Source organism: Metopolophium dirhodum, chromosome 3, assembly GCF_019925205.1.
Source record: "Metopolophium dirhodum isolate CAU chromosome 3, ASM1992520v1, whole genome shotgun sequence".
Lineage (NCBI taxonomy): Eukaryota > Metazoa > Arthropoda > Insecta > Hemiptera > Aphididae > Metopolophium > Metopolophium dirhodum.
In genome coordinates, this window is record NC_083562.1 from 7,130,797 (window position 1) to 7,146,462 (window position 15,666).

The 15,666-nt window shown below is 32.2% G+C and overlaps 1 protein-coding gene across 7 annotated transcripts in view; it reads left to right on the forward strand.

The window, feature by feature from the left end:
* LOC132940287 (protein sprint) overlaps positions 1-15,666 on the forward strand; it is a 93,555-nt gene that overhangs the window by 50,653 nt on the left and 27,236 nt on the right. For 6 of the 7 annotated variants that reach the window (XM_061007788.1, XM_061007787.1, XM_061007790.1 and 3 more), the window contains one exon: positions 12,917-13,094. In XM_061007788.1, the coding sequence (XP_060863771.1) occupies positions 12,917-13,094 (178 nt within the window). Of the gene's footprint in view, positions 1-3,093; positions 3,560-4,153; positions 4,378-12,916; positions 13,095-15,666 lie in introns of those variants that run through there. The other variant, XM_061007789.1, reaches the window with a different exon arrangement.

The following is a 15,666-nucleotide window of genomic DNA, read 5'->3' on the forward strand; positions in this document are numbered from 1 at the left end:
AAGACAGTGCACAATTTACACGAACAACAAACAGCATAATATTGATAACAATATCGCGTACCAACGCGTACGATTATATGTGCGATTCATTGTATTACACGTTATAGCTGTTGTATATATACGTTATTACGGACTTGTGGTGCGTACATTATTATGCATTATGCGAAATTATTATTAACACACATTTCGTTAATGGTTCAGTGGTTTTCGGCGTGGTTATATACTTCACCCCTCGCGTTTTGCCGGTGACATGCATTACTTTTATCTGATGAAATTCAATATATATATATATATGTGTGTATGCATTATACAGCGCGGTGCATACGTATATTATACACGTATGTAGGTATAATACTTTCCCCCAAGTCGTCGTCCGGAAATGTTTATCAATAGCTGCCGTCTGCGTGACCACAGTCGATTTAGATGGTGCGACGACGATATAATAATACGAGCACATAAAGACGTGTCGTCGTCGTCGTCGGCACACCCCTTCACCGTCATCACCGATGCATCAAGGGTGTATGTTCATCGGACTACCGACTACAACTGCTGCACGCGGGGAAAAGCTCCGACTGCAGTTTAATAGCGCCGTTGATAGACGACTCGGCTTCCGCGGTGTAAATCAATTGCTATATATATATATATTATGTACACATCACCCGCGTCGTCCTCGTTTATTGTTTCGTAGTGCGATTTTCGGCAGACTATTATTGTCGGGTATTTTACTATAATTGTAGTGTTTTACGCGCGCTAACCGATTCCTACTGCGGGAGGGCGTAAAACATAATAATAATAATAATATATAATTTAATCGCGAGATTAGCGATGATGGCGGTATTCAACGATTGTGTGTCGGTCGGTCGCGGGGTTGACATTGGGTCTCCTGAAACACACTACGATATTATTATGTCGATAGATTAATCGACTTGCGTGCGTGCAGGAATGTACTCCAGACGACAACAACAATAATAATAATTAAACATCACCGAAGTCCGTGTGTATATAGCAGACCGTATTTCACAAAACCTACACGCACTGCATCGAGCAAATGTTTTGTTTTTATCCAATTGGTCTTGAGCCAATACGTCGGATATTATAATATTATCAAAATAATTCGTGTGACACATGACGAATATCGAATAATGTATATTACAACCGAAGTGAATGTGTCACTGTCCCCTATATGTGGGTCCAATTGTGGTTAATTAGACGACCGTTCTGGGACTTAATATCGTGTCCCCTCCGAGAAGACGTCCAAAACCCGATGACGATGGTTTTATCGTCTAAGTGCCTTTTTATGTATTTTTCGTCACGAAGTTAGTACGGTCAAGTTTTCGATGTGTCGATGAAACTTGTTCCCAATTGACCAACTTTGAATTTTGTTCAGTGTTTTATTCATGCATGATATAAAATTCTCGAAAAACCTAATAAAAAGTTTAAAGAGGTCTAATTAATTTACAAACATAATAATAGTTATAAACTAATAACTTATAAGTAAAAATAATAATATTTATATTTAAATAATAGACGGATGTATCATCAAACTTCTTGGATAAATTATTAATTTATTCAACCTGTAGACTGTAGTTACTAATTATACTGTATACTGTTTACTATTATATCTATTTAGTACCTATCATTAATGGTGTAACTTGAATAATTAGCTCTTCATTGAATTTCGTAATTTATTAATTAAACATAATATGTGCTTATTTAATAATTTATCTAATATCAAAATAAATACAAGTACCTAGGTAAATAATAAATTATGTTCTTCTATTATTTTAGTCCAAACATGCAATAAATGTGTGTTTAATATTTTTTGTACATTTATTTGAAAATCTTTTGGTTCGTTAAACTAATTTCGTATAGTGAAAAATCGTAACAATCATATGGAACCGGAACCAGAGTTACTTTGTTGATTCGTTTCCTCCTGTCCGGCTGATATGTTCTATTTGCACGATTTTGTTAAATCCCACGTGGGACGTGTCTGCCCTAGCGTTTCGTACCGATCTCTTTGGCAATAAAAGTCAATTTAGAACGAACCCTTAGAAATTATCGAAAAATCCCCTACAATTTGATAAAATTCGAACTGAGGGATCCTTAATGACTCCACAAGGCCTCGACTGGCTCACGAAATATGACATTAACCCCGCCATGTTTAAAATAGTTATAACTACGATGTTACGAGAGTCGTGTGTTCAAATACTACTATAAACTATATTACGATAGTTATTTGCTCATAAAAAAATAAAATAACGTCATGATTTATTCGTATTATTTCCCTCTCATTGCCGAAGTTTTTCGGAAAGTGGTTTTTATATCATTGCTATAGGTACCAAGATCCACCCATATTTTTTGATATCTTATCTAATCAAATATCATTGAAATTAATTTTATAGTGTTCATTATATATTATATATATATATTATCATTTATCAATATAAAATATAATGTATGATTTAGTAATATGCTGTGTTTCGTATTCATATTTTATATGTATTATATAATATACCAATAATAATTTATTTATAATCGGATGATAGTAAATATAAATGATTTGTGTTAAATGTTAAAGCACCGAAACTAATTTTGTTCAAGCATAGTTGAGATTTTACTCAACTTTATTGAATTCCAGCTTGATAAATTAATGAATTAGTTCACATGTGCATTGTGCGTGTAGGTACAATAATTTTGTAAAGTGGCATTTATATCAAGCTTAAAAACATTTCTTTAAAACGCAACGATGCGGTGTCTTTCTATGTACCCATATTTATGCGATAATAATAATATAATAATTTGCTGAATAATATTATATAATCATAATAATGAGCCAACGGGGTTATTTTATTTATATATTATAATATATCAATGCCATTACTGCAGTCGTTTGGACGATAACAAGGTAATTAACCGATTCGTTTACCCGGGTCATCGAGGACTAAGGACCTAACATAACATAAGCTAAGGAGAGTATAATATTATAGTAAAATTGATACTATAAATATCGGCGGCATAATTTGTGGAGGCGGCGCTACAGTGAAATATATTATATACGTCTACGTATGTGTTTAGCATCATCTATGTCTGCAATTCGAAATTTTGCATAATTTGTATACAGCGTGACGTACTTACAGATGAAGAAGCTCTCTGGTATACCTATACAATACAGCTCTCAGCTGCTACTTACTCAAGTTTGTTCGATAAACAGTTCGGTGTTAAGGATGAAAAAGGTCAGACGAAATGCACCGGTTATCGTCGTTCAGTGAAACGATTGATTCGGTGCACTTTGGAGCGTAGGAAAAAAAAAAGGGTTGTAGGCGGAAGAGAGGCGGCGCTGCTGCCGTTCTCGCTGATTTTTCTCGCACGACGACGGCGGTCCGTTCGACGCGCGTCAGTCGCGCTCGTACGTCTCTGGTCGACGGTCGTGCTCCTCGCACACTCTCGTAGCTCTCGCGTCGTCCCGCTATCGTGTGTGTTTCTGTGAGAGTGTTTACGTCATCTGTCTGTCTGTGTGTGTGTGTGTGTGATTCCGCTGTAATTGGGATTTCAAATTATGGTAAATAAATGTATTTACGATTATTATAATTCGTATCCCGTAATGCCTATCGAAATTTCCTAAACTACCATCGTCACCGCGACACATTGACCACTGAATAAAAAAAATTCACTCATTAAACATCGGTTTTATTCCATCACTTCCAAAAAAAGTCATCTGTATCGTTGTTGTACAAGCCATTAACTCAGCCCACACACGGGGCACACTTAAACACACGCTCACGTGTATATTATAATATATAATATTATGTGTGTGCTGCAATAATGCCCGCCGACGGCGACTACTCGATTTAGCATTCCTTGACCCTAATGTGGTATTTCTGCCGTTCGCCTCGTGTGTCACGTCTTTCGGAATTATTTGCCCGTATCCTTTTTCCACGCAGGATCCACGGTTCACCGGATCCGACGATGGTAAAAACTGTAACACAAAAAAAAAAAAAAAACACGAAACAATCGATTTGTTCTGTGCCCGGTCAGTGTTGTCGTGGTCGTTTTTTCGTCATTATTTTAATATTCTATTCTTGTGTTTTGTCCCCGTCACAATATAAATTTCGGACTCCTGATCAATCTGTTTTTAAACACCGCGGTTTTCCAGCTTGCTCTGTAGACCATCGGTATGCCGTCGCCAAGCATCGAACACCTGTGCAACGGCGCGTCCACGTTTCTGTCGCCGACGTCCGACCGCGGTCTATTGACATCTCTGAATCACAGTTTGAGTTTTGTGAAACTCAATCGCCGGTCCGTGTCGCCGACTTCGCTTAAGCCGTTAAACTGCAGCCGTCGATATGCAGAAATCGGCAAGAAAAGATTGTTTTTTAGGTGAGGAAAAATTGTTTTGTATTTTTCAAAAAAAAAAAACATTTAGTCGATTGAAACATATTATATATTATGAATAAAAACAACGTGTAGGTTTATATTGAGGATTTAAACAACAATTACCTCACATAGGAATTGTTTAATCACACGCATTTATACGTTTTGAAGACGTACTAGCTGTTTGGTGTAATGTTTGGTATGTTATATAATTGTTTGTTGGTATAAATGTATAATGTTCTCCACTATACGGTTGCCATCAGGTATACTTTAAAATGTAACGTTTTATTATAAGTGCGCCTAGAGAATGTTAAACCATTTCTAAAAAAAAATATACACTTTCATATTCCACAAGTCACAACACCCATTAAAAGTATATACATAAAAAAATAACAAATACACATGGTTTGTAGTGGTTATATTATATGTTGAAGTTTGTATATAATATTATGACATATTATATTTATTTTATATAATGCATATTACATTTTCATGGAGTAGCTAAACATTTTTAAAAAAATACAACATAATATAGAATCCGAAAAGCTATATATATATATATATTTATATATTTAAGTATACTTATATATATTTTTCTTTTAAATTGGTTGTCAAATTTATCAATTACATTTTTCTCTTATAATCCCGATTTCCAAACATTTTACTTAACTATGCTGTATGAAGTTTTCCCAATTCGAGATGTATAAAATATTTTTAATCTCCTTGGAACTCTATCATAATATTGAATACAAGTATAGATACAACTTATACAATTTTCTGGAAAGTTTATTGAAAAATTACTCTTTATTTATAAGAAAAAGTGAATCGAAAAATTGCTCTTTCTTTAAAAGAAAAAGTTTTCTCAAATATAGAACGTTTTATAAACTTTTATTAAACTTTAATTACCATTCAATTTATCTTATAAAATAAAAGTATTTTATAAGATAACCGAACAAAAACAATTTGCTATTATATATTTAAATAAATTTAAATTGCATCAAATATATAGTTACATCTATGTATATACAATATACATTATACCTACCTATAGTTTATATTATACAGTATACATGTATATATTTTATAAATTGACTACGAGTAACCATGAAATTGAATGATATGCCGATAGTAATAACTATCACTGAATACTTTTAAATTGGTGACAAAATTATTAAAATAACTTTATAAGTACTGATTTATGAAAAACCGGGGATTTTGAAGAAAAATAGTATCAATAAATTGCAGTTATAAACTTCATTAATAATTTTCCAGGAAAGTTATTCACAGTATAATTGAACACAATTATTGGACATTTTTTAATAGATTTCAAACTTTCACATAATTGGATTTTAAGTCTGAATCGACAGACCGTCGCCTTATCAACATACAATATATATTTTTTGTTGTTAAGTACTCTGCATTGTTCATTCAAAAGTTTCCGTTCGTTTCAGTCGATTAATCCGATTACCAGATTCTCTGTCCTTTCATTTTTACGCCAACATAAAGGGCATTTTCATATTCTTTAAAGAAAAAATATTATATTTTCTTTTTTGTTCTCCCTCTTTTGATGAACACACAAATGTTTAGTCCTTTCGATGTAGATTTGAAGCTGAAACACTCAGTCGAGATTTGAATCGAAAAAAAAAATAAGGGACCGACAAATCGGTTATCGTTAAAAGCATGCTGAAACAATGGTGCCCTAACGATTGAAATTATTTCCTCCCCTTTTCGGGAAGAAGTTTTATCACGAAACGAACTGTCCCACATACCGTTATGCTTAATTAAATCCAATTCCCGCTCGTCTTTGAAAGGATGTCCGCCTGTCCATTAAAACCCGCTTGTAAGACACTTATAAAGTCAAATTTGAGTGTTCACTGTACGCAGCCTGTTAGACAGAGGTTTCTCTGCCGAATTTTTAGTTTAATCTACAAAAGAAGGACCCTTGATTTAAATTATTCTCTTAAATCGACCAAAAAAATTTTCTTTTTTTATAAATCCTACGATTTATTATTATTATTGTTATTAATAAAAGTACTTACTTTAATCGGGATTAATAAAAAAAATAATGCGATTTGGTCGAATAAGGAAATGTTTAGTTATCAGTAAACAACAAAATAAAATTTATAATTAAATATTATTATCATATAATAATATAACATGATTATTTTACTTTCATTGAGGAAATAATTTATAATAATGGTTAGGTAGTTTATAATAATACACTGCGTGGAATTCTAATTAAATATAAATATCTGTAGGTATTTGTGTATTGTTTATTATGTAGATATTTTAAAACAATTGTTATGATAATAAATATTTAGAAGAATTTTAGAAAAGTCTATATGTTACCACTAAATTATACGTATACGTACTTGGCATTATAAAGGAAAATATAAACCAAACTTTTCAATGAAATCAACTAGGTAATAAAATGTAATATAGCGTTTATCCGAATCATAAAGTTTATTTTATATTTAATGAATGTGAAAAACATTTTTTAAAGTACCTAATAGTTAAAGATTATTATTAGATAAATTAAATAAATACATTCACATTGTATTGACAACTGTTTTGTGTGAACTGTGAATTATGGTAACTGTCCACATTATTCACTGCTACTATTTACAGGTCTTGCCGTCTTGGATTAAAACTTAATTTGTTTTTGATATATTTAGGTTTAGAATTATTTTTGTTTAATGTCTAAACGATGAAAATTTGTTTTTTCCGATCAGTTTCTTATAAATATATTTCTATGCGAGTATGTTTTAATGGGCTAACGCGAATATCTTGATGCGTTTCCTCGTATTTGCGTCTAGATGCTCCCTTTGGGTCTGTGAATATTTCATGAATTTCCTCTCCGGTTGATTAGACCGCGTACTCGGCTTCCTCGACATGCATAATACATGTCCAGACCTGCTCGTGTTTGGCCCAGTTGATCGTCAAAAAAAAAAAATAATAATAATAAATAAAATAAAATACACAGTAAGCCGCAAAGGTCTCGGACGTCAATTGTGTAGTAGGGTCTGTATGTACACGAGGGTTACACAAAATGTCACCTGATCCCAGGGGCTGAGGTAAATTTGTGTAGAAACCAACCGATATATTATTATAATATATACTCACGTGGTACGGCTATAGAACTCGCTTGTATTCCCATCTTACATGTTATAATAATATTATTGTGATATTGGTCAAATTTATGGATCGACAACCTGTTTTTGCGTAATATATAATCTATATGCACTATGCTGTGTATAAAACTTGTTTAAATATTTGTTTGGCTGACCGTGAATTCGTTTTGTGAAGGATGATGAAAATGATTACAAGACGTTGACCCACACATTGTAATATTCTATTAATTTTGATCAATATAAAATTATACATTTGTACCAGTTATATTTTATAATCAAAACACCCTATTTTTTTTTGTTCTACCCATTCATCATAATATTATCTTAAAGTTTAAAAATGATGAATGCGTTCGTACATTATATTGACGGATTATACGTCTTAACGTCCACGAAGTTAGATTTGATTCTACTCAGTTCTATATACCTATATACTCTAGCTAACAACTGTTTGAATTGGTTTTGATTAAAGTTCTAAGCAGATTTAAAATGTTGTGAATTTACGTATTATTTTGGAAAATATATTAGTGAAGTACCATAATATTATAATGTATTCGCTAACAAAGTAAAGCATTCATGCTTTTAATTAAAGTATTCATTTTGAATCAAATTTTGACAGTTTATAGATTTTAACCGACAATCTGTTCAGAATCATTTTTTTAGATTCACAACTTGTTTGTCACTTTAAAAATTAAAATGATGTATTTGCCATTGCGTATTTATTAATTGAACATAGCCATTAATAATGATAATATTATTGAGCAACTTAAATTATGCTCATTCCGTGATTAGTTTATTATACCTTACATTATATTATTTGGTGTCTACATGAATTATTATAGTTTAAAAGTGTTTTTTTATAGGCATTTGATTTTTTTTTCTGTTGGTATAATCCTCTAATGTTCCTTTGTTTTATCATTTGTAAATTTGTTTCATATTACCTATAGCAGACTATTATAGTATATATACAAAAACTATTTTTTTGATTTTTAGTGGATTTTAATATTTTTATTTACCAAATGTTTACCATATAGGTAGTATATAATATATATATGATATTTTATACTCATGTCTTTTTTATGATTTCTTATATATATATTTTTTAATTTTCACGTGTAAGTTACGTGAACATTTTATAATTAAGAATTTTTAATTAACAACTATGACCTATAATAGACAATAGTTATTTATGTTCGGTAGATGTTAGTATTATATATTAATCTAAAGAATAAAACAAAATAAGTAGGTACGTCAATAATTTGTTTTTAAAAATTATTTTTAGGGTTTTTTTTAGAGCTTAAATATCAGAAGTCTTATTATCTGCAGGTTTTCTATCAAAAGCTTTTATATACTGAAAATATTTATTATTACACAAAATCCTACTTAGTTCAAGTGGCTTTATTTTGGTTAGTATAATTAGATAAGGCATGTCTCCTTTGATAGTCTTACCCGATGTTTTACCTCAAAAGAACGAACGAATGAAATGAATAAAATTAATTTATACGGTATATACTTGGCGATGAAATTCTATGTTATGCAATCATAAGGTTTTTCTGAACGCATATAAAAATCATCGTATTCAAATTGGAGAGATTCTAAAAAGGGTGTTACGAACTCGTGGTGTAACTGAAATGACTCATTCGGTACAAAGGGTGATTGCAAGAAGTGTAATTTTTTTTTTGTCCACGTACATACAGTGTGTATAAACTAAAACACATACTAGGGTAGTAGGGATTCGCAGACAGTTTCCATGGCGACCACGCGTCTGTCTGTGACATTCTAGTATTAAAACTGCAAGGGAACCGACAATGGGGCCACCCGGCTGTCCTTTTATCAGATATAATAATCCTTTATTACCTTATGACTTCATAATACTGGGCAAGCAACAACCAATAAATTGGCTTCCGTTCGGTAGAACACACTGTAAAAATATAACGTATACCCTTTTCTCGGGTATACGTGTTTTTTTTGAAAGAGGATTCCTTGGCAAATTCAGTGGCCCGGATTATTGGATTTGACATGGAAACATGCCCCGCAGGGATTTCATCTTTACCTCTGCTGAATTTAAAAAGTAATAACAGTTTAAAACTTTAGACACGTTTATTTTTTTTTTTTAAAAAAACAATGAAAATTCTCTCGGGAAGAGTAGGCAATTAACACAATTATTTGTTTTCAGACGTATTTGTTTCTTTTATTAAAAAATAAATGATAACTCTGTAAGCTGTCTTAATGAAAATAAATGTTTTTGTTTATCATGTATAAATTACCCATAAACAATGTCATATTGCTGCAAAATTAAAATTTTTTATGAAAAAAACCTATATAAATAAACAAAATTGTATATAAATGTATGTACCAATGCCTGTATCCATATATTTATATTATACGCAACGTTTACTCTAAAATTTGAAACAAACTAGCTATTGCGAAAATATCAGTTGAAACAATATTGTGTCTAAAAATGTGTCTGGTTTTAATCAATGTCTAACTCAGTTATAATTAATATTTATTTTTTTGTTTCTTATAACCCTATAGCTATATACATTCCTGTCAATGAATTTCCCTTTAAAACGGACAGTTCAGAGAGGGGTTACAAAACTAATTATTTGCCTTTCGGGATGAAATTAATTGATATCTCTCTGAACCAGGTTTAATGCGCATCGGGTGCCGTTGGAATGATGATAATGTTAATATACTGACGCCCTCCATGAAAATAGCATTTCCGTCAATTATACGTGATGGTGATGCTTTTCACGCCGTAGGTGTACTGGTTTACGTATATATATGTATGATTATTATTTTAACCGTCGCCCTTTAGCCGATCATTTTGGTATTATGTCTATTCATTTCTATAGGCGTTTAAAATACCATTACATTATTCATAAAATCTAAAATAGTCGATTTTATGATAATATATTAATGTGTTTACAATATTTGAAACATATGATTTATTGACTATTGTACGTAAACTGTAGATGCTGCAGTAGAGCGTTGAATACATATCTGAAATACCACTCTGAATTTGTAACATAAATCATTGAACACTGTTTTCGAATATTACATCTAAATTACAGACCATTGTTTATGGTGAAAATTGTCGTATACACAATTATTATAATTTAAGTTGTTGACACACATAGATAGAATTGATCGAAACTAAATTAGAATACACATTTTGAGTTCCGAAGAAGTATTACGATAGTTATATACTTACACCTATTGATTCTTTGTGATTTCTTCATTTGCTATAGATTTTTATTTGTTCTATAAAATATACATTATTGGAAATTCTTATTCTTTTTTTTTTTTTATTGTGACAAATGCCTCGGCAACTATGGGCCATTGGCTAAATTCTTATTCTTATTTTGAATCCGAATGATGTATTTGTTACTATTATCGGAAATCGGACGTGCGTAAGTAATAACAATAAAATGTAAGTAACGTTAATGGCCAAGTCGTCGAACCGAAATAAAGATCGATTAAACATAATAATAACACAATATATATTTTGGCTATACACCGATGTCACATTAACAATAATAATATAAGTGAAAATTCACTACTGAAGTAAACGCACTCTTATATCGGTGAAACTGGAGTACTATTATGAATTATTTTTTATTTTTTTTAAATGGTAATTATGTTAAATTTACTTAATACTATAGCTGCATACTTCAACTAATTAATGAACTTGGATATATAACAAAATTAAAGGACCACTAGATATAAATATTGTTTTGTATATTTTTATAATATAAATTATTATTAAAATTGAAAATATTTTATTTTTTGTCATCTTTTGTGAGTCAATAAATAATTACTTTCTTAAGTACATCGGTTTGTTTCGTCCTAAAGGCATCTGTGTAACGTGTAATCCGATTATTTTGTCTCTGCTATAACATCTGAAGTCTAAATCACCATTGTTGGCTAAATATCATCCTCTATACCTACCCTCTTTGAAAGCCACCGAACGCCCATGTCGGTCGATAAGAAGCTTTTTAAAGGGCTCTAATCCATTCCATAATGCGAATCCAGTCGTTTATCTTCAGTGTATAAGCCCCATCAGCCTTCGGATAGTCCCGGAATATTCAAAATATATTTCCTACTTCGTTCGGACTAAATATATTTTATAACCGTAGGTCCATAGGTACCTATACAAGAGACACTTTTTTTTTTTTTCACACACATCACTTAACTCGTTTAATAATAAATACGTGAACACACTGTTTTCTTTTGGTCCGCAGAGTTTTTCATTCTGCGTATATAGATAATTGAAAAGTTGTTTGGTTTGATGTGGCTTCCCACCATTCCCACTCGTGTTGTCGCTCAAGTGCCATTATTACAAAACATAGGAGACCCGAAGCGACTTGTGAGCGGCGATAAACAAAGAACGTTGTTTCTATCCGGGTTACCATTTCGTCCGTTGTCATACACACAGTTACGCACACACGCACACGCTAATTGTGCCTTCAGTTGAAAGGGTTGTCTGGTAATAAACCCCCGCCAAAAAGGGCGGTCGAGGTTGCTTAATCCCTGCTTATCAAAACAGCACACTGCAACGTTATTAATTGTGTCTTGCTCCATTATGATCGCGGCTCTTATTTATTATAATAATTCATTAAATTTTCTTAGTTTAATGATCAAAGCGCATACAAAATCTCTATATTTGTTTAATAACAGAGATTTAGTAAAAAAAAAAAAATCATATTTTATATGAGTTCTGATTTTAATGTTATACATGAGATAACCAACCATAAAAAGTCAGGCGTCTAATAATGTTGACGCCTGGCCTATGTAAAACGATAAAATCTAAATGGTTATTTGAGCAATTATATCCAGATACAAGTCCCCTCCCTTGGGATATAATAATATATATAAATTATATGTGTCTGTGTTTGATATTTTTATATTTTAGGGGAATAATATTGCCCTATGCCGAAATTGGGTAAACTTGTCAAAACTTTATTATATTATATTTTGTTAGCGAAACAATAACTAGAACTTTGATAAAATTAGATTACTATGTCACTATATATTGTTGTTTTTATAGTTTTTATATTTATTACACATGCAATTAATGTAAATCAATCCGCAGTTTGGTAGGAGTTATGACTTGAAAGATTTATGTAAAACTATATAAATAGTCTGTATTCCTCAAGGTGAAAATGTATAACAAACGTAGGTATATTAATATAAGATATTCATTTTCATTCCCAATGTATAGTGAAAGGAAGTTGGACCACAATTTTGAAATAAATAAATTGTATTATAGACACATACCTACTTCTATTTTAAATGTACACGTTTGTAGCATAACCTTACGTCATATTATACAATATTATATACATAATACTTATTTCAATTCTTCAAACTGTTTTATTAATCTTGATATTTTGTTCATTTTTTTTTTTTTGCAGAGGTGATGCGTTTCTCGAGTCTTACATCGACGGCCTGGCAAGATCTCAGGGCCCCGTGGTCAGCGGGACCGAGGACGAGGATCAAGATGGCAACCTGATCCGCGCTGAAGACAAGCAGTTTCAGGGCGGCGAAGAATTTCCGGACGGTCGAGAATTCAAGTTCAACAATTTGTCACAAGTGAGTTTTTTTATATACGTGCGAAATAAACATTATATCTACATAACCGGGATCAAACCGATAATAATGAATATTCGTATGTACAAATATGACGGCGGGAAACCGTTAGTGTCGAGGAGTGAATGATAAGAGGGTTATTTTATGTGTGGTTGTAAATCGTATGATGTGCCCGCGCCAAAACAATTCGAAGACCGTAAAGTAATTTCGTGTCCGTTTTTGCTTATCCGTGAAAGCTATTAATGAAAAAGCTCGAGTCATAAATCGTTGGTCGTTTGTTATTAAGCTCTATAACCAAATGTATTGCCCGACGGTCGCAAACGTTGAACAGGATAAATACTAAAAGCCAATTGAACGCGTCATTAACCGTACAGCAATAAAATGACGGCAATATAATATAAAATACTATAAGGGTTGTTAACTGTCGTCAACTCACACATTTTGTTTGCTTTGAGTAATCTCGCACTGGTTTTAATAAACCTAATTGTTTTAATAGCTATTAAAACAAAATATTACATAAACAATATATAATAATGTATCATACATATCATGTATATTGTATACATTGTACGTGGTATATCAAATTATACTGTCGACGATGAACACATTTACTTGTTTTTCGAATTGTTACAATAAAAATATAAAATATTATACATAGCGCTACGCTTTTCCAATCATAAAATTACTCAAAAATATAAACTGTATTATCTTTCTAGTCTACCGCCTGTAAGAATGGATTTTTTATTTTTTATGTAATTTTTATTTTGCTATACATTATGCAATATATAATTGAAACGGCGAGTTTACGAAACGTCGAAACCTGCGCATAAATTACCTCCGTATAATATAAAACATAATATGTTTCAATAAATTTAAGTATAATGTCGTAATCATACCGACAGTTTTAGCTATTATAATAATAGACACTTTTATATACCCACTTAAATTATATTGAGTATATTTTCATTATTGTATATTTCTGAAAGCGCGCATTTGTTATTATGCGAATCATTATAGTGGAGCTTTTTAAGGAAATATATTATTACGATTACAATAATCGGAATAACTTACCATAGTACACATAATAGTACAGCATGTAGGCACTACCTATAGTGACTTCTACGAGGGTGTTGTCTTGAAAAATTAGGCGGGTACCGTATTTTGTCGTTTACCCAAAACCAGCATAGTGCAATTAAACTTTCTCCGAAGTTCTCCTCGGCCCTGCCGTACATAACCGCACGGGCAAAGCGGCACAGAAATGGATTTAATAATTTCATTATCTCTCGTTGTGTATAATAATATATACGAATTGGAGGGACCGCGCTCGCCCACCAGCATTTCATTTTCAAAAGCAATGCCTGCAGTGTTTAAAACGAACCCTCGAGGTTTAATATATTTTTTTTTTTTGTTTTGGTTTCGATAGATGAGAATTTCTTCGGGCCCAAAAAACTTGGGTGGCTCATTCGAAAAAAAAAACAAACCAAAACCCACGAACGAATTAATGCATTATTATTGTCTTGTCTCCTCCCCCCCCCCCCACCGCCGTTTGCGGTCCTATTGTTCTACACACGTCATTATATAGTATTATGCGTGTTCGTATATTATATAAATGTTCGTCGCTCTATCGTGCTCGACAAACGCATAGTGACTGAACAACACCTGCTGAATACCAATGAGACGCCGTGTTCGCGTTACTTGGTAATTTATCGATTTTGGTGGATATTTGATTCGCTCTCGGCTTATATATATATATTATCACGCATATATTCTTCTTTTTCCTCCTCGTCTTCTTCTCATTTTTTTTCTTTTCTTTTGAACGCCGCTCCTTTTCTTTCTCCCCCTGCACGTCCCGCGACGATATATAATTCGGAATTCCTATTATTATTATTCGGATTCCCGGCAGTCAGTCGCGCGCGGTGTCATGATATTATACCAGCTATTATATATTATAATATTATTAGTTATTACGTATAATATCCTGTAAATCGAAATATAAATGAAACGGTTTCTAAAACGCGGGTCGTCGATTACAGCCGCCGCTCGCTCGTTTACTGCATAGCGGCCGTGCAATGGCCTAACCTATAATACCCGCGTAATGGTCGATAATAATAATATAATATTATTATTTTAGCCACATCGGTGTTTTTATGCCCAGCGGGTGGTCCGATGACGATTGTTGGTGTATATTAAACCGCATCCATATGTCGTTGACGGCGAATGTGTCGTCCGTATCCGAAGGTTACCATATTTGATTTTCACCGCACTATTCGCCCGTCGCTTATCATATTATTGTTTCAAACGTCCGTAAACACCAGCTGATGTGACGCCGTAACGATATAATATGATGGTATAGTTTTGTAAAGCTGTTAAGACTTCCGGTTGATTTATTCAAATGAGTTAATATTAAGATAAATTACCTACTTGCTCTGCACGCTGTAGGTAATATGTATATGGCAAATACGAATAACTTTGGACTTTTATATTTAACATTTTTTTGACTCGTCGGGTAAATCGATAGGTACCGAAACTAATTATATAAAAAAGAAATGTTTGCATCTAGTTTTAATCTAAATTT